This window comes from Micropterus salmoides, unplaced genomic scaffold (assembly GCF_014851395.1).
Source record: "Micropterus salmoides isolate LMB-PRFRI ecotype aquatic unplaced genomic scaffold, ASM1485139v1 Ms_hic_scaffold_1211, whole genome shotgun sequence".
NCBI classification, from domain to species: Eukaryota; Metazoa; Chordata; class Actinopteri; order Centrarchiformes; family Centrarchidae; genus Micropterus; species Micropterus salmoides.
In genome coordinates this window covers 1-26,269 of record NW_024040277.1, presented here as the reverse complement: position 1 = coordinate 26,269, position 26,269 = coordinate 1, and the positions used below count along the sequence as shown (strand labels likewise).

Below are 26,269 nucleotides of genomic sequence, written 5' to 3'. Positions count from 1 at the left end.
TGACCTGGAAAAGAAAACCCAGGACAGCTCCGAGTACAGTGACTGGTTGTCACTGTATAATTTGCACCCTGGCTACTATGCTGTAATTTCTCCACCAAACTCAGCTTTTAATAAAACTTCTTTCCTGGATACAGCATTATAAGCTCACATTCTTATAACTGTAGGCTACTTAACTAAAAGCATGCGGATTTGCAGATGAAGCTGCAGCAGTTGTGGCTTCAGCATGGAATATATCATGCGTAAATATTGCCGTGTGTACGGTAAACAAAGGAATGTGTCACACCAGTGTAGAGCCGTAATGATGTCAACTTGTTATTTACTTTCCAAATCTGAATGACTGAGCAAGGCGAAAGGAGAATTAATCAACCGCTGTGTGACTGGGCAGGCGAAAAATAGTGGAGTGTGGGGGAGGGGAAGTGGCTCAGAGGCCAGATAGGCAACATGCTAGACTGTAGCCTGTGAGACCCAGCTGAGCACACTGTCTCTATTAAAACAAAATATCAAACTAATAATACACTGTAGGGCGGTTTTTCGAGAGGGTGGTATTTTAAAAGGTTTACATTGTGCGACCAAATGTATATTCTGGGTCAAATTTAAGCCACACTCAGTTCCATTTTAGGTAACTTACACATTTAGATATAGAAAACATACAGTAACGTAGCTATGTCGTAACGGTAAATAACCGTAACAACATGTTTATCTGATCATGTAAGATGGATATACTATGCCTTTAAGATAGCTAGCTAGTAGATGTTTACAAACTGACATTTGAGCATGTAATCTAGTCACTTATGGCAGTGAGATATACACGATTCAAACTATGGCTGAATCAATTAATTAATCTATATAATTGGCCGTGTTTTCTTTATTCAGGTTTAAGGTCAGTTAGCCTTCACCCCCACCACCACTCTCTCCTATTCGCTGTCTACGTCTCTCTCCCGCTGCCGATCAGCGCTTGCTGCTGTGTCTACGTTCCTGTTGTCAGTGAACGGTGAAACTCCACAGAGTAGCCTGCAGCCTCAGCCACAGAAACTCGGGTTTATTCCAACTTTACTGCCACTTGTGAGTGTGCCTGAACGAGTAACGCTTTGTTAGCACACCAAATTAGCCGACAGTGAGTCACACAGCAAACGGTCGGAACTTGAAATATGACGATAAGCAAAATGGGTGGAAAGTCATTGCTAGCTTGCTGAAGTTGGAGGTTCTCCTTGTGGAAGAGGAAGAGGTGGCGGCGGCGGCGGCAGACACCACGAGTTCACTCTCACAATAAAAAGGTAAGCCAATAAAAGTCGAGTGGCATGGTTTAGGCTGCATTGCGTTCAGGCTGCTTTTGTGTTTGTGTGTGGTTTACATGCAGGAGGATAATGACTTTCAGAAATTGGAGATTATAGCGTTGATTATGTGGTTGCCGGCACATAGCGTAGTCACCCATTCACTCCACACGTGTGTTGCAATTCCTGCTTGTGTCTTTTAATTTTCTCTCTGTCGGTGTTGGTTATCCAAACAACCTACTTTTCTGAAACTGTCGTCTTTATACTTACATTAAACCTTGGTAGCTGAGCTGTGGTCGACTACTTCGCAAAATACAATAAGTTTTAGAGGTTGAAGGTTGTCCCATTGTGGTAGTTTGATAGCTGCTTTGCCCTTAATAACACAGTAGAAAACCTTCACCACATAAAGTTGCACCGGTGCAGTTTTAAGTCATTTTGTTCAAGCGGAAATATGAATCATACATATTTATATTGCCATGCAGACTGAGGGAGCGCATGAGTGGGGCAAGGCATTCACACTATACTACACATTGCCACCAGTTTCCAAGGGGGCAGTTCGTGTTACTGTACAATGTGATGCTGTTTCCTGACTGCACAGCAGAACAGAACAGAGGCACCAATATATCAAAGAAACCCTGCTAAATAAGACACTTGAGGTCATGGGGCTTTCACATCTCCACAGAACACTTAATAAAAGACTTCACTTTTATAAAGAGATTAAGAAATGTTGTGTGACCTATAATTTCTTCTAATTTCCAACTAGTAAGCCCTGGCTGTTCTCTGTACATGGAATAATGAGAAACAGCATGCACAGACACAGTTAGGATGTCTCGCCTAACCTCTGAGCATCCAAGTGATCATTATCTCTATTAGGGCTGGGCGATATGGCCTAAAAATAAAATCTCTGATTTTATTTTTTTTTTATTCAATTTACGATTTTTTCCAATTTCCCCCCCTACTTAAGGAAAGCAATAAGTACAAACGACAGACTACTTAAAGCAAATTTTGCTTTTATTTAATCAAAAGCAAGACAAATGTAACCCCTATTTCTGGGATGAAGTAGCACCATTTTCTAAAGCATTAACAATATATTAAAATCTGAGGAAAACTAGACAGTGACATTTTTCATTGTGTCTAGCCCAAACAATGCAACAACATACAGGGATACATGACATGAACATGCACATCTTACTCTTAGCAGAATTAAATTTTTCAAACCAAAAACAAAAAATATTCTCTTTTATTGCACTTTGCATAGAATTTTAAATAACAACCTAAAGAGGCAACACCTCTGTCTTGGGTAAAATAGTAATGTAAACAAAAATTTAGCAGAGTACAAAATGTGCAAAATAAATTACACATCAACTCCAACTGATAAAGTGCAAACTTTGCTTTAAAAAAAATATACCGTGCCATTTGTGTCCCTGAAAGTATGAACAGAAAAGAAAAATCACATTTTGACTGAGGTGCAGAACATGAGATATGTCTTTTCCACGGTATATATGGGTACCATGTCTTTGGCTATATGCAAAGCGACCGCTTCGGTGATTGTTCTCCACCGTGCCCCTTTCCTGTCATATGCGGTGCCTTGTGCAAAGGATTCGGCTACAGTTAGCTGTTTTTTAGCTAAGGTTTGTTGGTCAGTGCGGCTTTGTTCATCGCGGAGAGACTGGCATTTTTCATATTCGGCTGGATGTCTCTGTTTCAGGTGTTGGAATAGGTTTGTGGTGCTGCTACCTTTCACTGCGATAGGCTTTAGGCAAATGTTGCAGCGTGGTGTCTGTTGTTCCACATCTGTCGCAGCAAACCCATACCAGTTCCAAACAACAGATGACTTTATTCCTTTCTTGGGAACAAACTTCCCGCTCTCACCGGTAGCCATTTTGTCGCTTGCTGTTGCTGTTTAGTGTATGATGTTGTCGCTATGGGAAACGAACACTACGGAAACCCCGGGGAGCCAAAAATGTGCTATTACACAAAAACTCGATTTACTTATTTTTTAAATCGACCGCAACAAAAAATTCGAATTAATTCATTCAATCGATTTTTCGCCCAGGCCTAATCTCTATTAAAGCAAGACATGAGAAGGATTAGGATGAAAATAACTGCTAAAACACACTGCTGTTTGAATGCTGTCTTAGCCTGATTCTACTTCAGTGACCCAAATAATTAATGCCAAAGTGATGCCCCATTTTCTTGTTGATAAGAGGCTGTTGTATGTTGTTTGTTCACACTTTCAGTCAATGTTGTGAAGCTTAATGAAAGCAAATGTAGGCATTTCAGCAAAGAAGTGGCATTGGTGGGAACCACTTTGGTGAGATGGACTTCATTTGACATTTTGGCTGCTGCTGCCACCTTTTTGGTTTTTTTGAATAGTAGGTTATTGGTCATAAGCTGGATGACAAGTTTGTGTTCATTACAATGAAACTTAAAATATTATCAGCGAATATGAACTGGGCAATAATTTGAGATTATTGTCTTTCTCTGGAATTGTATTGTGACAATACGATTACATAATAGGGATGTATGTTACAGAAATATCGAGGTAGAACAATTCATAATCAACATAAATGCAACCCACGTAGCCTCATCCCACATTACGTTGTCAAAATTACGTTAAGGCAGTTCCAAACAAAGTCTACAAACACCCTAACCTTTTCTATGCTATTTGTATTCTCAGATGTTTTGGTGTCCCAATTTTTGATCTGCAGATTTTGAAGATTTGTTTTCTGGCCTGATGTCTAAAAGTGGGGACACATTGTGTTGCATTGAACACAAGTTTCATGATTTCTAAGTGATTTTAGCTCATATTTCCCTATTTTCATATTTATTTCATTTGAAAACTTTTCTTTTTAACATTGTGATATTGATTTCAGTCATTTTGCCTTGCTTTGTGTGTACCAGTTTTGTCACCACAGTCAAGAACTTAATTGCAGTAGTTACAAAAATAGGTTTAGTGCCACCTATTTAAAGAACAATAGGAGTTTTATTATGTCTTAACTGTATTTATCAGACCACTTAATGTTTTACATTTATTGATCCCTAAATATGTTATGGTTTGTGTCTAAAGTCATTACCACATCCCATTGATAGCCCTGGAAGATCTAATATTTACAGAGTGATTAGCTGTAAGTTTTCTCAATGCTTCATGGACCTTGACACATTTCCTAGTTAGCATTTTGTTCTTGGGGGCTTTTAATGTCTATCTTTTGCGTTTCAGTAGGTGGACATAGTTAGCTGTGTTCTGAGTCCTCAGAGGGCATGAATGAATAATGTTGTTGGTCTACAGGTTATTGTCTGTCTGCCTCTTGTTCAGTGACATGGCTTGAGATGCGACCTATTGTCTTTGGTTTCAGTGCTGTGTACGGTCTCTGGTCCAGAAAAAAAGTGGATGGCCTGGATTTGAAAAATCACAATTCATTTATCTACTTGCTTGTAGTCGGCCCTTGTTTTGCTCTAAATAGATTTTTGGTAAGTCATTCAAATGTAACTACGATGGACTGAATGAACTTAGGCATAGACGAGACAACAGCAAATCCAAGGTACATTGTGTTTGTGTGTTCAAAAAAGAAATATATTCCTTGCTTATAAGTAGGGCAAGGGAGTCCCTGAGAAAGCCCATGTCAGCCTTGTGGTGCGGCAAAGCTCTGTATCGGGCTGTCCAAATATTTCTGTAGCAGTATTTATTTATGATGGGCAATGGGGGGGGTTGAGCCATTCTCTCCCTCCAAAAAGAGACATACAGTGTGCATGGGCTACCAGCCAACTGGCAGACTAGTGGTTACTCTGAAATAACGCCCATACAAGTACTGGCTAGTTCAAGGCTATAGTTATTTATTTGGATTTATTTTGGATTTAGGGTGGCTCTGTTTATCGTGAACTTGTGACTGTTGTGCCTTGACTCTGTCCTTGTGTGTGTATATAAATTAAAACAAGTGGGAGGAAGCCACATGCTTCAGGGGTGTGTTAAATAACTATTTCAATGTCTAGCAGCTTATCAGTTTCTATTTTTTTGTGTCTGAACCCACCATAGTGAAGGTGATTCAGTTTCCTTCTTTAAAGCAGCCCAAAGGAACTTGAATTTTGTGTTGATTTTTGGCAGCTACTGGACAAAAGCAGTAGTGTTTCTACCGCCTTGTGTCATAAAGATCTTTATCTGGCTAGTGCGTGCATTTGTTTTGGAAACGATTGAAGGGAAAACACTATTTTAATACTATTTTTCTTTTTTAAACATCTGTTTGCAGAATGCATAGCAATGAGGTAATGTGTCTAAATGTGGCTATATGAGATCACTAACTATAATATGACAATGGTGAAACAACGTAAACTTTGTTTTAGTACTGTTCATACTCCTAGGTTACATGTAAGCCTACAACTAACAGATTTGGTTGCTCAGTAATAGTAAAGAAAGCTGAAGTTATCAACATTCCCTAGTAATATTCTGTCTTTATAATAACCTTAATAAGCAGCAAAATATAGCTCTGCCAACATAAAATATTACGTTATAACCCAGTTGTATTACACTAATGTCCACTGTCCACCTCCATGGACTGTACACAGACAAATTACTTACCTGTCTAAGAGGAAGAGAGCAAATTCAGGATCTGTTTTGATCCTTTCAAATTCTCTCCATCTGTTGAATGACCAAAGGTCAATTGTGTTATCGCCCTTGTTCTATCACTTACCCTTTTTAATTTTTTTTTTATTCTTCTGTCAATTCTATTATTGTTTTCTTTGCTGATCCTGCCGCAGTATCAGCCATAACCACAAAATATAACGTCAAAAAGTATCCCCCTGCTTTCTTTTGCCTGGGAGAATGGAAACATAGGTTCTTTCGGTCTGCATGGTAGATGCAGTAAATGGTTTCATCAGATTTTTGCAGGGAACCGCACCCGGTGACAGGTATTAAGAATAAGTAGTATTAAACTGAGATTATTTCATAACCAGTTAAAATCTCCTTGTAATTTTCTTTAAAGACTTAACATCTATTGTTAATGAAACACTTTTTAGTGCGCTCCTGTCTGTGTGAGATTATGCTCGGCCAAAAAGACACAAACATTTCAAGTTGATTATGGTCTATGTTGCTATCATTCTAGTTTGCCTTTACATTTTAACTAGTGTTACAGTGGATGACTGTTAAGGAAGTTGTGCAAGCACATGCATGCCAGAGTGACAAACTTCTCTACCAAAGGGAATTTATCTCCCACCCCCCATTCAGCCATGGAAGCTTATGTTGCAGCTGTTTGTGTATTGCGTAGGGGTAAAGTGAATGTGAAGAAAAGTATGTACTCCCAGGAACATAAAGAGAACAGCATCTGAAAAATATTACCTCAACATTAATTAGTATCAGCGCTACAAAACCCAAGGATAAAGGTTTTACTATAGAATGTAGTGTAGAGTGATGAAGGGTATGTATGTCATCATAGTCTTTGCCATAGCTTTGTACATCATGGTTTGACAAAGACTCTTACACTAACAACACTACATTTGTGACGTATTCATAAAATCACATTGTGACAAAATTTTCAAGATATGTTATCTGTGTGATACTGTTGTCATGTCTAAATGAAATATAAGTGAACGTGACAGGATGTTGTTCCTGAAGTACACCTTTTTGGAGATGTAGTTTACACAGGCTTGTACTTTCGACTTTTTAAGAACCAGATATTTTATAACGCAGTTGTTTATCTTTTGTGCTGATGATTGAATCAAGAGTTTCAGTTTCATGCCCATACAAGCCATAAAAGTGCTCCAACACAGTCGCCTGATATTGTCCATGGAGGAAATGAATGGGACTTTCAGAACTGGGGGAGACTGGTATAGCTCCTTCCACTTAGCAACTCTGTAGTAGATGTATCTGTAATATCTTGCATTGATAATACTTCTGTAAAAATTGTAGCATGTATATTGAGACAGTGCTAATGTAATTTTTACAGCATTTATTCATTATAGTTTATGTCTGAGGATTTACAGGATTTTTGCATTAATATGATGGAAGTACCTTGATTTGTCAGATATTTTATTCACTGGGAGAGCACTGGTTGTATTATCTATAATTTGTAATTTGTTGTATATGATAGCAAGCCTCTTTTCACACCTTCAAGCATCATGGCATGGCAGTCTCACACTTGCAGTAAGAGATGGGTGTTTTTGTGGAGTTCTGTTCTTAATGTAGTCATAGGATGTCTGTGTATAGTTGTGAATTGCGGCTTAAAGCACACTGCAACGGAAATGAAACGACCATCTGTAGAATGCCAGTGAAAGTTTTATGTTGGCTGCGGCATAGTTTGTAATTCAATGTTCCTTGTACTTTGAAACTAGGCAACGTCATACCACAGTCTGGCGCTACCTGTGGTGATCATGTACAGTGTGTGTGTACCTAAAACAATAATGATAATTATCGCAATATATTCTTCCTCAATAACAATATAACAAATGTTAAAAAAATGTTTAATTCATTAGAATCACGTACAAATTAGCACTTAATTTCTCTACTAAGATATTTATTTTTGTTGAGGAATAGGGACTGAAAAAAGATTTTACTTAATTTTACTCATGCATTTTTGTTTTTAGAGTTTATCATAACTGTTTTGAATGTTTTAAGTCAGATTTGTTGAAGGGATCCACTGTTTGGCAAGTCATTTTATGACCATAAAGAATATTTAATAACACCTCAGTTAACCATCTAGTTTCTTCAACTTTCAACTAGTAGCAAAAATCAGCCTTTGAACTTAAAAGACCTAATGATTTGACATTTATTGTGATAATTATCGATATTGAATCATATGAAATTTTTTAATTGCTAAAACATTTTTGCTCTTACGTGTACCTAATGACTTTTTGGGCAAATGTAGAATGCATCTACTCTAGGGAAACGAGGAGCCGCTCTACACATTGATAGTTTCATATAAATACGCAAAAGAGTTCATTCATTTCTTGAAATCACACTTATATCTATGTAGTCTTTCTTTACCCAGGGCCTTATGAAATATTACATGGTAAATTTTATATAGGAGATTATTGGTGTATTTGTTGCCTCTCCTCTCAAGAAGACTACATTTTTGGTCTAGTGTCTTTATGATATAGCAGCAGGGTGTCTTAACAACATATTTCAAAACAATTTGGTGTAAAGTGATTTATAAATGAGCAAAAAAAGAAGAGAATGTACTTAAAATGAAATAATCCAGGATTGATATATCATGACTATCTATAATATATCTTTGTAAATTTCTCAGTTTCTTAAATAACAAAATTCAGATTAACTGCAGTCTAACCAGGTGTGTGTGTGTGTGTGTGTGTGTGTGTGCACGTTCCTTTCTAGTTACAAGAAATTGGAAACAATTCCAACAATTCCTTTAATCCCATGTGTGCAGTCAGTTGCTTAGCAGGATAGACTCAGAGACACACACACACACACACACATACACACACTACAAAGGGAAATCTTTGAGGTGTGGTATTAGTGTAGTATTAGTGTCGCACTGTGTAAATGCTAGGTAAAGAAACAGTCAGGGGATGGTTTAGAATGAAGATCAGTATTTCAACTCACTTGCCTGCGTTGTTTGTTTGACCCTGATGTCAGATGGAGGGAAAGCTCAAGGAGAGTGGGGGGTATTTTGGGTGGCATGAGCAGCTGTTGACAGAGAAGCAAGATCTTCTGGTCACCATAGCAACACTTGTATTGCCCACACTGGTGTGTCTCTGTGTTTACAGCTTATTTGTGCAATCCTCACCTAGCTGTAAAAAGAATTGCCTGGCTGAGGCCCCTATGTTGACGACGAAAAGCTCAAGAACCCTTGATTCTGTCTTACTGCTGAGTGAGTGTAGAAATATAAATTTTTTCTTAGTGAAACTGTGCTTACATAAGAGCTTGTTAAGACATACTGTATGTTCCTATATAGATGAAATAGTTTCAGTTCCTGTCAGTAGTGGAGACAAAAATCTGATCTATTATATGTTAACCCAAACCAGAAAACTGCCAAATGTTGCATCCAGTTTGTTGGTTTTGATAAAATGTACCGATCATTTACTCTTGATTTCAGATGCAGTACGCAGGAACTTGTGGCTCTTTATCATATCATGCAACATAGAACTATGCAATGGCCTAGATTTGAAGCCACCTTATTTTGCAAACTTGTCATTGTTGTACAGTGAATTCTGTTGTGTATAAAAGAGAATGTGTTCCATTTGTTTATTCAGTGTCCTTGGCAAATTCAAATGGAGCAATAAACCATCTTGTACACAGTTTTATCCATATAGGATTTAATGGAGTGTTATTTATTGTCTAAGTTTGGACGTTAAAATTGACATGTAGAATATATATTAAAGCCGTTTTTTCTGCTTTATTCATTTAGGAATGATGAAAATTGTATTGTCTAAGTATATGTGCTGTGCTGAGCATCAAAAGAGCTTTGTGTCCCACAATCTCCTCCACACAATGTATATACTTGCCACCCACCCCCACAAAGCCACATGCATGCCCTACAGCGACTGTTTCCTTGTGTGTGTGTGTGTGTGTGTGTGTGTGTGTGTGTGTGTGTACATGCACATATCAAACCAGGTTATTTTGAGAAACCAGATTAAAGCAGAACATCTAAGTATTTGCCTTGCAATAACCTGGTTAGTGTAAAAGCTGTCTTAACATGTAGCTGACCAATAATCATATTTCTTTCTTTTTAACCATATTTAAGACTTAATGATATATGCAACAAGTTTTCATGACAAAATGGAGCATCTGCAAAAATGGCAAATGGGACCATTCCAAAAACGAGTCGTATGAGTGTGTCTGATCTGCCGAATCTATGATTAAAGGGATAGTAAGTCATTGTAATCCAGTACACTTTGTTAAATTCAACCAATATATACTCACAGTTTGCAACCTCAATCAGCAACATGTGGCGTTAGTGCTTGTGCACAGGAGTGATAGGGGGAGGTGAGCAGGAAGAGATTTGTTTGGCAGGTGAGTTCAAATATCAACAATCCTACTGCAGAATCATTTAATGTCCCTTTAAGAAATAGTTTACAGTAGGGGCGGCGGAACTGGCCAAAAAATATAACCACCATTTAATTAACTGCAATCCCGTTTTACCTTGGAATCTTTTTTTTCTCAATTTTGAAATATCCTGTCGACTAGCGTATAGCCAGAAAAATAACCTATGAATTTCTCCATTTGTATCATTAAAACAAATATTACATTAAAGATATTACACAGGTTTCAAAATGGAGTTATTTTAAAGTTAAAGCCAAAAGATAACATAATCATAAACTAACACAATTCACAACCATCTAGTTGGCTACATCACTGCTGGTTTGTTCATGTAGCACAAATCTGCTAGTCAGTGAGGTTGTGTGAAGTTTGGAAAACAGAAGTAAGAGGACATTAAATACCATGATCTCTATTAATCGCGTGAAAAGTGGATTGTGGAAGCCTTAGATCACGATCTTGATCTAAAATGGTCAGATTGCCCACCCCTGGTTTACGGGTCTTGGGGAGTTCTCCTTCAGAGGGAGCTGCTCGATGTCTCATAAAACTCTAAAGCAATATCAAGTTGAACTTTGGGTTTTCATTCCTCTGATTGTGGTTCACTTCTTACGCATAAGATGTGAATACCCAGCCTGTCCGGAGCAGGTTATGTTCGAGATAAGAGATCAACACTATAAAAGCACCGCCTACTGACCAGTCAAATCTCATAATCTCATAAAATAGAATAACCATTTGTAGAAGACTGTTTTTAGGCTGCTTTTGGTGGTGCAGAGATGCTTTTGTTTACCGATATAATCTTACAACAGAGACTGAAGCACTAAAGCCTTGTACTTAGTGTTGTACTTTGAAGATGTGAAAGTACCCCCCCACTTCTTTGAATTCTTTGATTTTTCTTTTTATGTGAGGCTATTTATTATGAGCATATATTTTGGTATTCAAGTTGAGTTTAAGATTTTTTTATTATACTTGTGGTTGCTTTTCTTATGTTATAGATATTTGTAATGATATAGAGACTGGTCATGAACCGCCTTGCCTTTTGCTATTTGGGCGCACGTGAGTTTGTTTTTTTTAATGTTGGAAACTGAAGCCACTTTTTATGGCATGAATGGATTTTTTGTTTTGCTGCTTTTATGAAGTTAATGTAGAACAATGTTTGGAACACTTTTGAGTGTGTTAAATAAATGAATCTGATTTTTGAGGTGATGAGAACATGAAAATGGGAGAGACCACTTTTCTTTGTTAATGTTGACTGACACACAGCCTTTGCAGCTTAAAGAATAAGGCTAAAACGGTCACACACGCCATCTTTCTGCATTTGGCATCTACAACTGTGTTGCTTTCAGCCTGGATTATGTGTTTAACTTCTTATTAACTTGTGTTTATAAGAAGTTATGTGTTTAACTTCGTATTTGACTACTATTAGTTTTTACTCTTTGTAAAATATGCTGCTCTGCTGCCAGTAGACTTGTCCATGATTGTGATTGGTAATCACAAAAACACCGTCCTTCTTATGCGAATGCTCTCATAGCTAGATTGGGAAACCCTGAGTTGACTTACCGAGTTGATAACTAAGTCGTGTGAGTGCTTAGTCTGATTGCGATTGTAGGGTTAGTGAAGGCAAAAAGCCCCCAAATGATATCTTAAGTATGTTGAATTTGCTTCATAGTATAATCAAAAATATCATTAAAAATTGCAAAGGTTTGCGTTGGTGTTGGCATGTTGCTACAGGTACAGGATGGAAAAACTATCCAGAAAGACCAGTTGGAATAATGCATCCAGTAGCATTGAGGCAACACAACACAGCACAGCAGTTAATTATTCTGTAGTGAGGGAGCGGCTATATAAAACGTCTCATTTACTCATCAGTCTTCATTTAATAATTTTGAATAGAGGAATGCACTGCATGTAGTGATTGGTCCCTTTGTCCCCGTGTCTGTTTTTTTTTTTCTCTTTGACAATCAATATAATCTTTAGGGATGTTTGTTTCTTCCATGTATTCTATATATTGTCCACATCAATAGGAATTGAATAGGATTTGTTCTTTGAACAATGCAAGACTGCTGAAATCCTTTTTGGTTTCTACAGAGAATTCTAAACGGCAATAAGCAAGCGGGAGTTGTCATTTTTATTTGATGCTAATGGGTTGAGCATGAGGGAAGCTCTTAGGTCCTGACACTCCCGATGAGTAGATATGATGAATCCTTTCAGTGATCCTTGCTGTCTTGTCACCATCCCCCACTCTTTCCCCAGGGAGAAAATATACTTGATGGTGGTGCCTGTGAACATGCAATTCTCTGTTGAAAGAGAAAAACCCGAACCTAACAATCATATTGTTGAAAATCTATCAATGCGTAATTGTAATTTGTGTGAGGATCATAGGTTTGGGGCATGTTAGCAGGATCGGTGGCTGTAGTTGCACTAAAAACCACCCACTAATATGTTACCCTGATGACCTTTTCTATTGTAAACTACTGAAAGAACCAGTAGGTCCACTGGTTCCTATGCGCATGCATGGAGAGCTAATTGTGAATATGTTTTCATTCATCTGATAATCTCAGCAGGTAATTTCATGTATGACTTCTTCCCCTCTATTTAAAGAAGTGTTAATCAGTGGGTAGAGCGTTTTGTTGGAATGAAAATGTGCTGGCTGTTGTCTCTCATGGCACACTGTTGGCCACCTCTGGTAAACATTAAAAGTGTTGCCACATATAGGAAGTGTTTCCCCTGGAGACTTTAGTTGTCCATCCCCCACCATTTGCCGACCTACGTTGGCTGCCGCTTAGTGACTCATTGAGAGAAACAAAGAATAATGCGCAAATGGTTGTTGTGATTACCTGTGTAAAGATCATTATTTATCACCCTGCTCCCATTCCACCATCCCCCTCTCTGATTCCCCTCCTCCACTTTCTCGCTCTCTCCCCCCCTCCCACCTCCCCCCTCCAGACTGCAGCCCAACCAGAAGCTTCAAAGGCGGGTTTTACTCAGCAGAGCGGTTCAAGAGAAAATGGCTGCTGTTTCCAGGTCTTGTTTGCACATCTGTCAGGAGGTGACTGTTCAGGAGAAAATGGGGTCCCCGGTGTGCTGGTTTTCAATATCATCCTTTTCAAAACCTGCATGTGTTGGAGATGGCTGGTTGTGTAGTTCTCTGTGCTCCATTATTTTTGCATTCAAATGTTCATGTTCAGAAAGCATTTTGTTTGATTTCAGTGATGGATGGATGCTTCTTTGTGACAGGCCCTATTTGGAGCGCTGTGTTCAAGGAGTTATTAGCAGTGGTGTGTTTGTTTTAACCCGGGTAGCTGAAATCTAACATGGTGTGGTTAAAGTATTGCTTTTTGCTATTCCAGTCAATCAAATTCTTTTTTTTTATCTAGATAGTAAATGTCCTGACTCTTTTATTGTACATTAGTTATGATGGAAAAGCCTGAAGGTTTACAGTAAATGATGATTCATGTTACCCGCCTTTTCTGTCTTGTTCCTAATAATCTGCATTCATCATTAGATATTCCTATCAACAACATATTAGTGTATCAAAATTTCTAGCCTCAAACTTTTTCTTTTCTTTTAACTCTGCACACTGTCTCGAGGTGCTGCCATGTAATAAGTGGACTGTGCAGACACCTGCTTGGCTTCAACTCAAATATTTTTATAAATTAATAGGCATCTCAGTTGTTGTCTAATACATGCTCAAATGCCTTCATTAGTTGTGCTTCTGTGATGACATTTAAAAATGCAAACCCCAGAACAAACAAAACACTGTAGCAGAATTACGCAATTGAATCAGAGTTTGATTATATAAACGTGTCCAATTTTACCAAGAACCTACACCATGTAAAGGTCATGGCTTTACACTTTGAGTAAAAAAAACTCCCTCAAACTTTTTCTTGTAAGCAAGTTTTGTTCTTCACCATACAGCCACATATATACGTCAGATCTATCAATGAATAAGCACTTTCTTATTGGTTATGAGACCATTTTCTACAATGTGTACATGATAAACCACAGACTTATGTTATGGTTCAGGGACCATTCAGTTGTATCCCTTCATTATTTGCAGATTCAAAACTTGATCCCAAAGCATAATCTTAACATAATAGCAATGTAATAGATGAACATTTTTCTGCTCCAAGTCATCTGGAAATTGTTTTAACTGAAGTTAGTAATACAGCTTGACTACGTCAGCTGTGTAGTGAAAGCAGCACATCCACAAGACCTGCAGTCCTGTGTCAGTTTCTACATTAGAAGCATTCAGCCACAGTACAGCTGTGCACTCAGAAGTGAGAGGTCTTACAGCCCAATACACAATCCATGTAGTTACACAAGTAAGTTGGAAGAAAATATGCACTTTATGTTGCAATTGTGGGAGTGAAGTGTCAGTTGTTACATAGCTTGTTTAGACAGATTTGATTGTCATTGTCACCTTGAGATGGAAGTCCTGCTCAACCTTCAGACCGGAGTCTGAAGCATAGGGAGATGTTAGCTAGCGCTAACCGCCTTCACTTTCCAGCAGTTGTGGAAACAACAGACCGACTTTTAATAACAGACACACTGTGACCTACACTCATAGACTGTATACCTACACTACACATTTACTGCCAGACTGACAACTTCTTATTTGCTCGCTTTCAGCGTCACTTTCAGACAGTGTGCGAGTGAAAACAATTTGTTCTGCATTGATTCATTCAGTAAGTGATGCGCCGAATACAGGGAAAACATTACGTTATTAATTAAGATTTAGAAAATGGATTTGTGAAATCTGTGAATCAAAAAACGAAATAAACCCAGCTTTAATAGCTGAGCTTATTTACAGTACAAACCTTGTCAGTGATCTATGAGGGCCCAACAAAAAACAACATTCAAAAACAAAAGAATTGTTCAATTATTGTAATCGAGGTATAATGTTCAATTAATTGTGATTTTGATTTTAGGTAAAATCGTTCATCCCTACGACAGTATTACAGTATAAAGGCCTTTTTGACCACAGCTTCAGGCCATCATGCTCTGAGGTGCAAGTATGTAGTCTTGGCAAGCTGGTGTAGTTCACATTGTCAAGCAATTGCCACAAGAGTGCTGTAAACATCCTGAAGGCCTAATGAGCCTGATGACCACAGCAGGGGTTCTCATCATTGACCTATTAAGGTTGGTGTCTGTCCCATCTATTGTCTTTCTTTTCTCCGGTCGTCTGTTTGCATTTAGAAATGTTAACACCAATCTAATTATTGTATATGTATATTAGTTGCTGTTTATGTGAACTGACTGTCCATGCAGAGTAGAGTAAATATAATATTGGGTATGCTTTTAAACAATTGTTGCTCACTGATAATTTCATTTAGAGACTATAAATGAAATTTATAAAGCTATAGGAAATTAAATGGAGAATTTATAGACAAGTACATGTTAATTGAAATGCTTCAATAACTGATGTTGGTTTTGCTCTAAAGTGTTGTCATCTTTGTTTCTGGGTTCGGACACTGGGTCTGTTGTTACCATGTTCTGTCACACCAAGAGGAATTGTTCATTTCTAGATGATTGACACATTAGTCTAACCTGCTAGTTGAGAGAATGGCAATTTACAACAGTGCAAGGACTATCAGTGTAGAAACCTGTCCATTTGGCAGGATCTTTCAATATAAAACTTCAGAGGAATGAAAGAGGGGAAAAAGAGAAGGAATAACACTGATTATTTTTTTTGTATGTAGTGCCAATTACAGTCAGAGCTCGATAGAAAACAAACTGGTAAACAAGATATATTGCAGAAAGTGGCGCAGTAGCTCCATTGTAAGAGTTTTGAGGGTGAGTTTTTCCAAATAAATTATGAATTGACACACATTTTACTGTGACGTTTAATGTTACACAGCTTGTTGGCTGTATTGGTGCATTCTTCTTTGTCTCAAATACACAGAGAGTGAGCATAGCCTAATACCTTGTTGTGCCACTTGATGGGATTGAATCGATTTGATGATTATAATGCATAATATGGTTTGATTCCATAGATGTATTGATACTCTGTCAGCGTTCAGCATAAACAGACTTTTAATTTGGTTTCGTGTTAGGTTGAAGGTGGCAAAGCAGCTCTGTAGTATTTCCACGTAGTGTAGTATTTGTTTCTCGTCTGGCTCAAATATACAGTTAATGGCTGTGGGATTTCTTTTTTACCTTAGTGATGAGGCATGGTTCATGTTGCTTTAGCAACTTAAGCCTTGTGGAATAGTTGTGCGGGACTAAGACTTTGCCTGCATTGTTCCAAGAGTCTTTTTGATTTTATTTTGATCTTACCGAAATTCCAGCCCATGCTATCTGGGTGATTTCTTTTTTATTATTTGATTTGTTTAACTTAAAATACAGAAAATCACATGCATACCTACAAACAGTTGCCAGTTTATTTAGCTACACATACCTACCTAAAACTAATACAGCAATAATCAAACAGTGCTGGAATAAATCTTACCATTACTGGTTTTAATGTACAGTTTTTATTGAACCTTTTTTAAAGAGTTGTTGATTAATTTTGGAGGCTGTAGTTAGTGGTGCTGTTGAGTAGTATTGTATTATAGAGAAACTGTGTTTCTAATACTGCTGCCACAAGTAAAAGTTTTCTATTCAACTATTAGTTGTTAGTTCAAACCCTTAGTTGACTAGTCCTCGTACGTTTATGATGTTCATTCAATTATTTAAATATAGGTTTTTGGGGGCATCAGAAAATAAATGAAAATGAATGAATTCCAGCTCTGAGAAAGAATGTTACAAGTAATATTCTTAACACTGTGGCATATAGGGCTGGGTGATATGCCTAAAAATGTAATTGCGCTAAAACAATTCTGCAACTAACTACTTGACCAAAATAGCTGACCAAACCATTTTGTCCACCCTGTACCTATGAGGGTAGACTAAATATTTGAAACACCCTCTGAGTATAACGTGTGTTTCCTGTACCTCTTTTAAGCCGCAATATCACATTAATGCAATAACCATAATCAAGGATGTGTGGCTTTATATCTGTTAATATCTCTGTCTAGTTAACTCTATCTCCTACCTCTTTCTGTACTGTGTAAATAGTGTTTAGTGTAGTGTAGCAGTCTTATAAGCAAGTACATTTTTTCCCTTTGTGAGGTCTTTTTTTTCAGAGGGATCATATTGCAGACTTTGACTCCACTTATCACTTCGGTGGATAAACACTAGAGCCATTGCAGAGGTTAGCATTTTGTCTGTTTTCCTGGAAGGCACATTGTTTGGTCAAAGGAGGCTTGGGTGTCGAGGGAGTTGTGTAATGGATGGTGGCATCATGGGCCCATCTGATAGAGGGATTACTGCTGCTGCCCTGCACCGATGGGACCTGAGCCCCTCCAGGCTGCCTGTTAATTACGTTTCCAGTTGTTTGGTATGTAGCAGCCTTGGGAACAGTGGCTACCTTGCTTTGATGTGGCTACCGCTTCCTCGTCGTATATGTAAACTGAAGAGAAACATGGTGGCAGTGGTCAAATTAGAGCACAATGGCCAAGGTAGACAAGCTTACTGTTGTGTTTTCTAGAAAACAGAACATTTGCTTTTGAGTGTTATTTGTTATTTAATTTAAATGATAATGAGACTTGATGAAACAGTGAAATGAAACCAGTATTTGTATGTCTAATATTTCTGTGAGATTCTGGCCTGTTTTTTGCAAGATTGTTTTACTGCAGGTGTATCTTAAAGGTTCATAGTGGAGGATGTAGTGCTATGGAGCTGTTTATTTATGAGAGGGGTTCCTGTTTTGTTGGTCAGTGTTTCCCATTAATTAACGAGACTATGACGGCCCACCACAGTCTAACTTGTCTAATCTGTTCTGCCATAATTTCAAAAATTAATCGAAAATATATTATCGTGAAAGACTTCTAACGTTGTGTTTCTGCTGCTGCTCCCCGCTGCTGTAAACTTGCATACTCACACACTTAGGCATCTGACTCGAGACAAGCACTTTTCTTTTGATGTAATTACGGTAACGTTAACTACGGGTTTGAACAACGTTGAGTATATCCACTGTCACTCGTTTGAGATTGCGATCGAACTAGCCGCTAAATTTGTAAGTGCACACAATAAGCAGTTAAAAGGGGCAGACCGAGCTGGCAGGCTGGGTTAGCGACTTTATTCTGTAATTTTCTCACTTTACAAAGTGTTACAGTATGAGAGTCTTACCTGAAGAGAGGCTATTAAATTAATTAATTGTACGCAATACAACACAACATACAATATAATGTATCAAATTGTGTCAAACTTGGTGAATGTAGTGTGAGGATACACGTGACAAAATCCGGTTTTCAAAATAAGGTGTTAATAATATGTTAACGTATACAGTATTCAAATGAGATTAATAGGATTATATTCACAGGAAATATTTAACATGGTAGGGTTAGGGCTTACAAATTATACTTTGATTTAGGGTTGCTGGAAAAACCTTAAATGAATTAGCTGACTTTTTTGGTATTTCGTCACCCTTTATATCTATACAGTGTATTTGTGATTTATTTACAAAATTGTTAGAATGAGTGCAAAGTTCTTCATGGATCTAGGCTCTTTATTTTGCTTTTAAAGTGCACCAAATTAATGCACTTAACTTTTAAAATGTACAAATACTTCTTCCGGAGGGGCATGCCACTGGATCCTCTAGAGGGTCGATGTCCACCCACCATAGTCTCTCAAAATCCTGTGTGAAACACTGTTGGTATTGTGCACACTGCATTAGGACAAACATTCAGGCTTATGTGCACTTGGGTGATGCCATACACAGCCCTGCTGATGGTGTCACATTATTTCACTGACTTGCAGGCAGCTGTAATGCTCCAAGAAGCGCAGCATTGCGCCAACAAACATGGGGAAAAAGATGACTGCAAGTTAGTAAACATGGATGTAAACAATACAGGATTTTAAATGTTTTTAAAAATCGGCTTCACAAATGTTTTATGTGGAGGGAAATATTCATCACGTTTGGTTGATCTCAAGATTACACACACGTTTGGGTGAGTAACAGTGAATGTAAACGTAACTTTTGTTTGTTTATAAGGAAACGCCACAGAGCGCCTGTAATAGCAGCTCTTTTTATGTTAGCTAATGTCTTCACTTTTATGGCTGCAGCAGCTGCAAATGTTGTTCTAGTTCTTAGCATGTCTGCTGTGGTACAGTAAGGGCAGTCTCCATCGGAAAGAATATACCAAGGTGAAAGAGTGAATAATTCATGTTGAGTAACATGTTCAACCCCTCTGGCTGTATGCCCACTGGTAATTGGGACAACACCATTCTCTAGTCTATTTTGCTCGATCTCTCTTGTTGCTATGCTACCAAAGGGGAACCTGAGTGGGCCTGGACAATGTTTCGAATGGAAGCTGGACAGCCATGCAGTCTTCATACCTGACACCACCCCTCTTTATTTCTCTTTGAATTCTCAGCAAAGATGTCTGTCAGTGGGAGAGCAGGAAATAATTATTATATAGTTTGTCATGACTCATTCTCAGCAGGTTGCAGTTGGTTTCTTTTGATAAGCATTTTCCTAACCTCAACCTGCTAATTCTCTTAGGTGTACTATACGTTTACATTGTGTGTGTGTGTGTGTGGGTGTATAAGCAAATTGGGAAATTAAGAACTCTGCAATATTCTTGCAGTATTCAGCAGCCTGAGGACAAAAAACATGATGGGATTAAAAACATAATTGCTTTTTAGCTCCCTTCAGTTTTGAGACCGTCTCAATTGAAATGTTAACATAAACTCTGTTTAACACCACTATTTGTTGAAAATAACAGATGGGAAGGTCCGGCTGAATGCTATGAATAATTCGCCTCTTGCTTTCTTCTGTAATTCACTAGATGGTCAGTAGACAGGCATTTAATATCCTTACGGCTTTATCTGGGCTCTTTTCCATCTAAATGGCTGGCTGGGTCACTAATGGGAAGTACAATTGAGTTCTCAGTGAAAGCCAAATGGATATAGACACTCTATTAGGTCAGAGGAGAGAGGCTGGAAATACTTGCATTCAGAACTAGAAATGGATTCACAGGTTTCGTGACCCAGCCATTGACATTGTGCATTGGGCAAGAGGAGAGTAAGCAGTTACTAACGGAGGCTGGACATCAGGGCTGTCCCATGTGTATGTTAGTGTGTCTGTTAAAAAATACGATTGCATTTGACTGCATCACTAAACAACGACTGGGACATATTTGTGCAGTGTGCAGAATTCTATTTTTGTTGGAGTGTGATATTATTTGTTAGAATGACGTAAGCACATGTCATATGCTAGACCACAGACATAAATGCTAATATCAACTCCCATTTTTGGTTATATTTTCAGGAGTGAGCCCAGCCTTCCAACATACCTCCTCCCTTTCGTTGGGCTAAGATGAGTATTACCAGTGACGAAGTGAACTTTCTGGTCTACAGATACCTCCAAGAATCAGGTTTGTCTCACTAAAATCTGCTAAACCCACTGATACTGTTTATGCAGAAATTATTATTATTAGTATTGCTGTCATGCAACAATTTCTAAGGACAAAGCACATACTACTAATAATGTTTTAATGTTACGGATCAAAACTTGCACCCTCCATTTATAGTGGATGGACATAAACGGGCCATTCCCCCTCCTTGTATGTGCACAGAATATTGCCATTCATTCTTTGAAAGGATTTGGATGTAGATTTAAATCCTAGCTGCTGTTTATTTAGTCTGCTTCTGAAGCCATATGGCACAATACAAGCTCCTAGTTAGCCCCGTGAGGTCAACATTGATACTGGCGTGCCTTTATTAAACTCTCAAATATCATACTTGTTATGCAGTTTGGTTTTGTATTCGATTACTGTTAGCTTTGTTTGCATCAGACAAGATGTTTCTGTGACTATTTGTGATGTGTTTGTGCACATCTTGTGCTTGGCACTCTCCCGTTAATGAATGTGAATGGTGTTTTGTTTTCAGGTTTCTCCCACTCAGCATTCACCTTTGGCATCGAGAGCCACATCAGCCAGTCTAACATCAATGGAACACTAGTGCCCCCTGCAGCCCTCATCTCCATCCTGCAGAAGGGGCTTCAGTACGTGGAGGCAGAAATCAGCATCAATGAGGTGAGTGCTGGGACCTGCTGCTACTAACTCCCACAGATGTTTGCTGTTGCTTAATGATACAAAGACAGACTTTGATCTCTACATCAACACACCAGGTTAACGGCAAATGCTTTTAATATTTTCAGCCATCCTTGCGCTGGAAGAACCAATGAAGAAGTTTTGTAGAGGAATCCCAATTAGGAAACTCTTCACCTCTATAATTGATCATTACCAGGAAATGGATTTCTAGACAAATCGCTAATTAAAAGGTCACATCGCCTCATGATGCGATATTAACTGCTGTTCCCCTGACAGGATGGTACAGTTTTCGACGGTCGGCCAATTGAGTCGCTGTCACTCATTGACGCGGTGATGCCAGACGTGGTGCAGACGCGGCAGCAGGCCTTCCGTGACAAGTTAGCTCAGCAGCAGGCGGCCTGTGCCATGGCAGCGTCAACCTCTGGAAACCAATCCAACGCACCAAAGAATGGAGAAGCCACTGTCAATGGGGAGGAGAATGGCACTCACAACATTAGTAAGTTGGATCTCCTAATTGTCTCACATAATTGACAATGGCATAGTCTCTGTTAATTAGTAATGTGATCAAATGGTAATCAAGAGTGGTTAAAAGAAAGAGACAAGCAGACAAGTACAAAAGAGTCTGCCTTCTATGTAATTTTATAAACTTGCAGCTCAACAAATGGTTATAATGTTGAAAAAAAATAAAAGAAAAAAGCCTTTTGGCAAAAAGGGTCAAGAATAATCCTTGAAATGAAAGAGCCATTAAGTTAAAAAGAAAATGCTGGTTTCATTGTAGCATTAGTGGTCACCATAAAGTACCTTTGAACCCAAATTATCATGGCTATGGCAGAATTATGTTGACTTACTGTAATGCTTAGTTTGACTAGTATTTGAGCGTACACAGGCTCATCTGGACTAGAGCCTGGACCGATATGGGATTTTCAATACCGATACTGATTTGCTATTCCGATACAATGGCCAGTATTCCTTTTTTCCCTTCTCTTCAGAAACGCATAACATAAACAAAGATTATCCCCAACCTCATCTAGATAACATAATGCAGTTTAAAAATAAACTTTTTTTTATTGTTATAAAGAGTAGCTGTGCAGCTGTGTTTTGTGCTGGATTACCAATAGGGGGAGTTGCAGAGTGCCCTCTGGTGGACAAACTGTGCAACGACAACACTCATAACATGATTGAAGATGCCTCTCCTTTTTTTTTTTTTTTTTAAATTGACATTTATTGGCTGATATAAACACAGATACCAATATATCTGCAATTAGCTTGTGTTGGCAGATAATATCAGCGCACCGATTTATTGGTCAGGCTCTAATCTGTACCATTATATGAATCTGCATGTGGGACAGGAAAGAGAATTCAAAGACATGGCCGGAGTTAACTCTTCTTGCACTGTGTTTTAGCTCTGTGCTTTCATAAAGAAGCAGCCTGGTAGATTATTACACTACCAAATCATCAGTTTTTCTACGGCTGAACAATTAATCGAAATCATATCGAAACTGCAATATGGGCTACAGCAACTTTCAAATTGCAGGAGGTGCAATATGGAAATAAGACAAAATTTGTGTCAATATCATTTTTAAAAAAAATATTGTTGTGCTGCAGAGATGTCCTGGCCAACACATCATATTCTACAGATTTAAGAAAACATGAGAATAATTATGTAAAAATGACCATTCCCTCCAATAAATGCAATATCAGTCAAAATAATCGCAATTGGATATTTTTCAAAACTGTTCAGCCCTACAGAGAAACAAATCAGCCATGTGGTTTTCACAGAATGTGATATCATTATAGCAGCTGTGAGTAAAACCAGAGAGGTGTAGATCAGGTGGAGCTTTAGACAAGGGGAAGAGGAGTTGATGTTTGTATCAGCACATCCCTGAAGAATTTAATTCAAAAGTGTGGATGGCAACGGGAAGAGTCGGGTGTGAGAAAGGTTTCACTGTCAGAAGATACAGGGAGGCTTTTACATATTCTTAAGGCTGGAAGCTTCACTGTGACTGGATTCTCATTATACTGTGATAAATGTGTGCACTCCAAGTGGGTCAGTATCAGACTACGATAAATAAAACCGCACTGGCAAAAACCAGGAGAAACACAGTATTGATTTTCTTTTATGTCTTCCTGTTATTTAAAGGTAGCCCTTCACCATCTTACACATCTGGTAACAATGCGTGGGTGAAGTGTGTTTGCATGTATGTGTTGAGGCATACATAAATATGCATGCTTGTGCGCCCACTCTCCTCAGATAACCACAGTGAGCCCATGGAGATGGACGTAGATGTGGAGATACCTGCCAGCAAAGCCACAGTGCTCCGAGGCCACGAGTCTGAAGTGTTCATCTGTGCCTGGAACCCTGTCAGCGATCTGCTGGCCTCAGGGTGAGTCTCTGTCTGTGCTGAAATAGAGCTTAATTTATGTTGGATGAGTCATACTATATTGTATGCACACTTTGGCTTTTATTTTGTATGATATATGGCTTCATAAGAGTCAGCGCTGACAGCTTATGTTCCAACAATCTTTTGACCCCCTCCTGCTGCGTTGGTATTCTGTTCAGCTCGGGGGACTCCACCGCTAGGATCTGGAACCTGAACGAGAATAATAACTCCAACTCCACCCAGCTGGTGCTGCGCCACTGTATCCGAGAAGGTGGCCAGGACGTCCCCAGCAACAAAGACGTCACCTCACTAGACTGGAATGTAGGTTCCAGAACACCCATCCATATCTTTACTCTTCTGCTTTTACCAAGGGGTAAGCAGAATGTGCAGATGAGGACGGTTAAGTAACAGTTCTGTTATCTTTCCATCCAACAGAGCGAAGGCACTCTCCTGGCAACGGGCTCGTATGATGGATTTGCCAGGATATGGACAAAGGATGGTATGTCCTCCATCATTCCAGAACGGTGTTGTTTCCTTGGTCATTAGATTTAAGCCATTGTTATTGTGAATAATGCAACATCTATGACAATTTTTTGAAGGATCTTTTCTAAAAGAAATGGATATGGCTCTAATCCATTAGGAAATCTGGCAAGCACCTTGGGGCAGCACAAAGGGCCCATATTTGCACTCAAGTGGAACAAGAAGGGGAACTCTATTCTCAGTGCTGGTGTAGATAAGGTATTTAATAAAGCATGGATTTGTGTCTGTCAATAATAATATCCTCATGCCTCTAATAACCTCCAGGGCTTGACATTCACCTTTTTGATCACCAGCTAAAGTGTAAATCTGTAAGATATAATTTTTCAGGAATCCACAAGCTACAACGCAAACTGCACTTTCATCAGTAAATCCTTTGTACAGCATCATTGTAGCATGTAACCAATTCCAATTAAATATAACTTTATAAGTAAGTTAAGTGAAACATAGAAAAATGTCATCTGCGAAAGTTATTTACATTCAAGTTATTTTGTGCTACTCTGACATGAACTGCAGATATTGTGAATGATTCTTTGAAAATAAATCTGCCATGGAGAAGTTGAACAGGCAGAAAAAAATGGCGCACACCAAGGACAATGACTATGACACTAGCTATTTATTTTGTTTAGTTGTCTTTTTTTTACCCTGCTTACCTATTTGGTGAGATGGCAGGTTTTTATTTCAAACCCTGGCAGTCCTTTAGAGAACAACTTAAAGAACATTTAATATGTCGCATTATTTATAATTATGCATTCAGAAATGTTGCATTCATGGTTTGAAAGTTTCAATTTAATTTTCCAGACAACAATCATTTGGGATGCACACACAGGAGAAGCCAAGCAGCAGTTCCCTTTTCACTCAGGTAAAGTGAGTTTACTGTGCTTCAGAACAATAAAAGCGATTCATTGTAGGTCATAAATAGGATGCAAAATGTTTCCTGCTCAGTTGTGGTTGTATTGTGAGCTCATAAACCTCCCAACCCTTAATGAATGCGGACCTGTGCATTGAAATATTCCACAGCCCCAGCACTGGATGTCGACTGGCAGAACAACACCACCTTTGCCTCCTGCAGCACAGACATGTGCATCCACGTATGTCGCCTTGGCAGCGACCGGCCCCTCAAGACCTTCCAGGGCCACACGGTAAACAGCTTTTTCTGTGTTGCTCTCCTGACCTTTATACCATGCTTACTCCCTTGAGAGTCACGCTAACGAGTTTTTGTGTTTTGCAGAATGAAGTTAATGCCATCAAGTGGGATCCATCAGGTATGCTGCTTGCCTCCTGCTCAGATGACATGACCTTAAAGGTGAGACTAGTCCCCCACTCTTACAGCTTAAGGACAACAAATCTCAGTGGTGATTTGTATTCAGTCTTGTTTTGCTTTTGCTGTTTCCTTCACACAGATTTGGAGTATGAAGCAGGAGTCATGTGTCCACGACCTCCAGGCTCATAGCAAAGAGATCTACACTATCAAGTGGAGCCCCACAGGCCCCGGCACAAGCAACCCCAACTCCAACATCATGCTCGCCAGGTGGGAAATCTCTCACACAGAGCTCAGATTTGGTACCACACAGGGCAGCCATCTCCGTTGCTCAATTTTGAAAGAAAGTGTGTGTGCTGGGAACAAACTGTGTATATGTGGGTGTATATGTCTCGGTATGTGTATGTGTGGAAGGGGACATTTGCCAATGTCTGGCATTCAGAAGAAACCATGTTCTAGGCAAAATCCCAGTGCTAGTAATTGTCAGTGGCCCACAGCCCTACACCCAGACCCAGATGTGCATACATTGTGTAAATGTTATAGTCCAAACACCACAGGAATGACAAAACAGCATACCTGACCGTAATTTAAATTTGGAAATACACCTGCCATTATAGCCACTGCTTAAAAGGTACTACATAATTTTAAGTAAATTCTGCCATTGAAAAGTACGCCTGCAATACATTTTTAATTGACTTCAATTTTGCTCTCTGCATAAATCCGAGTTTGCTGTGATTTGT

The 26,269-nt window shown here is 38.7% G+C and overlaps 1 protein-coding gene across 2 annotated transcripts; it reads left to right on the top strand.

The window, feature by feature from the left end:
- Positions 1–539: 539 nt before the first annotated feature.
- Positions 540–25,763, top strand: LOC119900067 (F-box-like/WD repeat-containing protein TBL1X; the record flags this gene model as incomplete). 2 transcript variants are annotated; one of them, XM_038714844.1, is given in 13 exon segments in its annotated part: positions 540–1,274; positions 13,198–13,300; positions 20,567–20,672; positions 21,187–21,332; positions 21,627–21,846; positions 23,602–23,734; positions 23,911–24,052; positions 24,167–24,230; positions 24,372–24,469; positions 25,070–25,130; positions 25,289–25,410; positions 25,500–25,574; positions 25,672–25,763. In XM_038714844.1, coding segments are annotated over 11 exon segments (1,211 nt in total), but the record flags the coding sequence as incomplete, so codon positions are not given.
- Between the last annotated feature and the right edge of the window lie 506 nt (positions 25,764–26,269).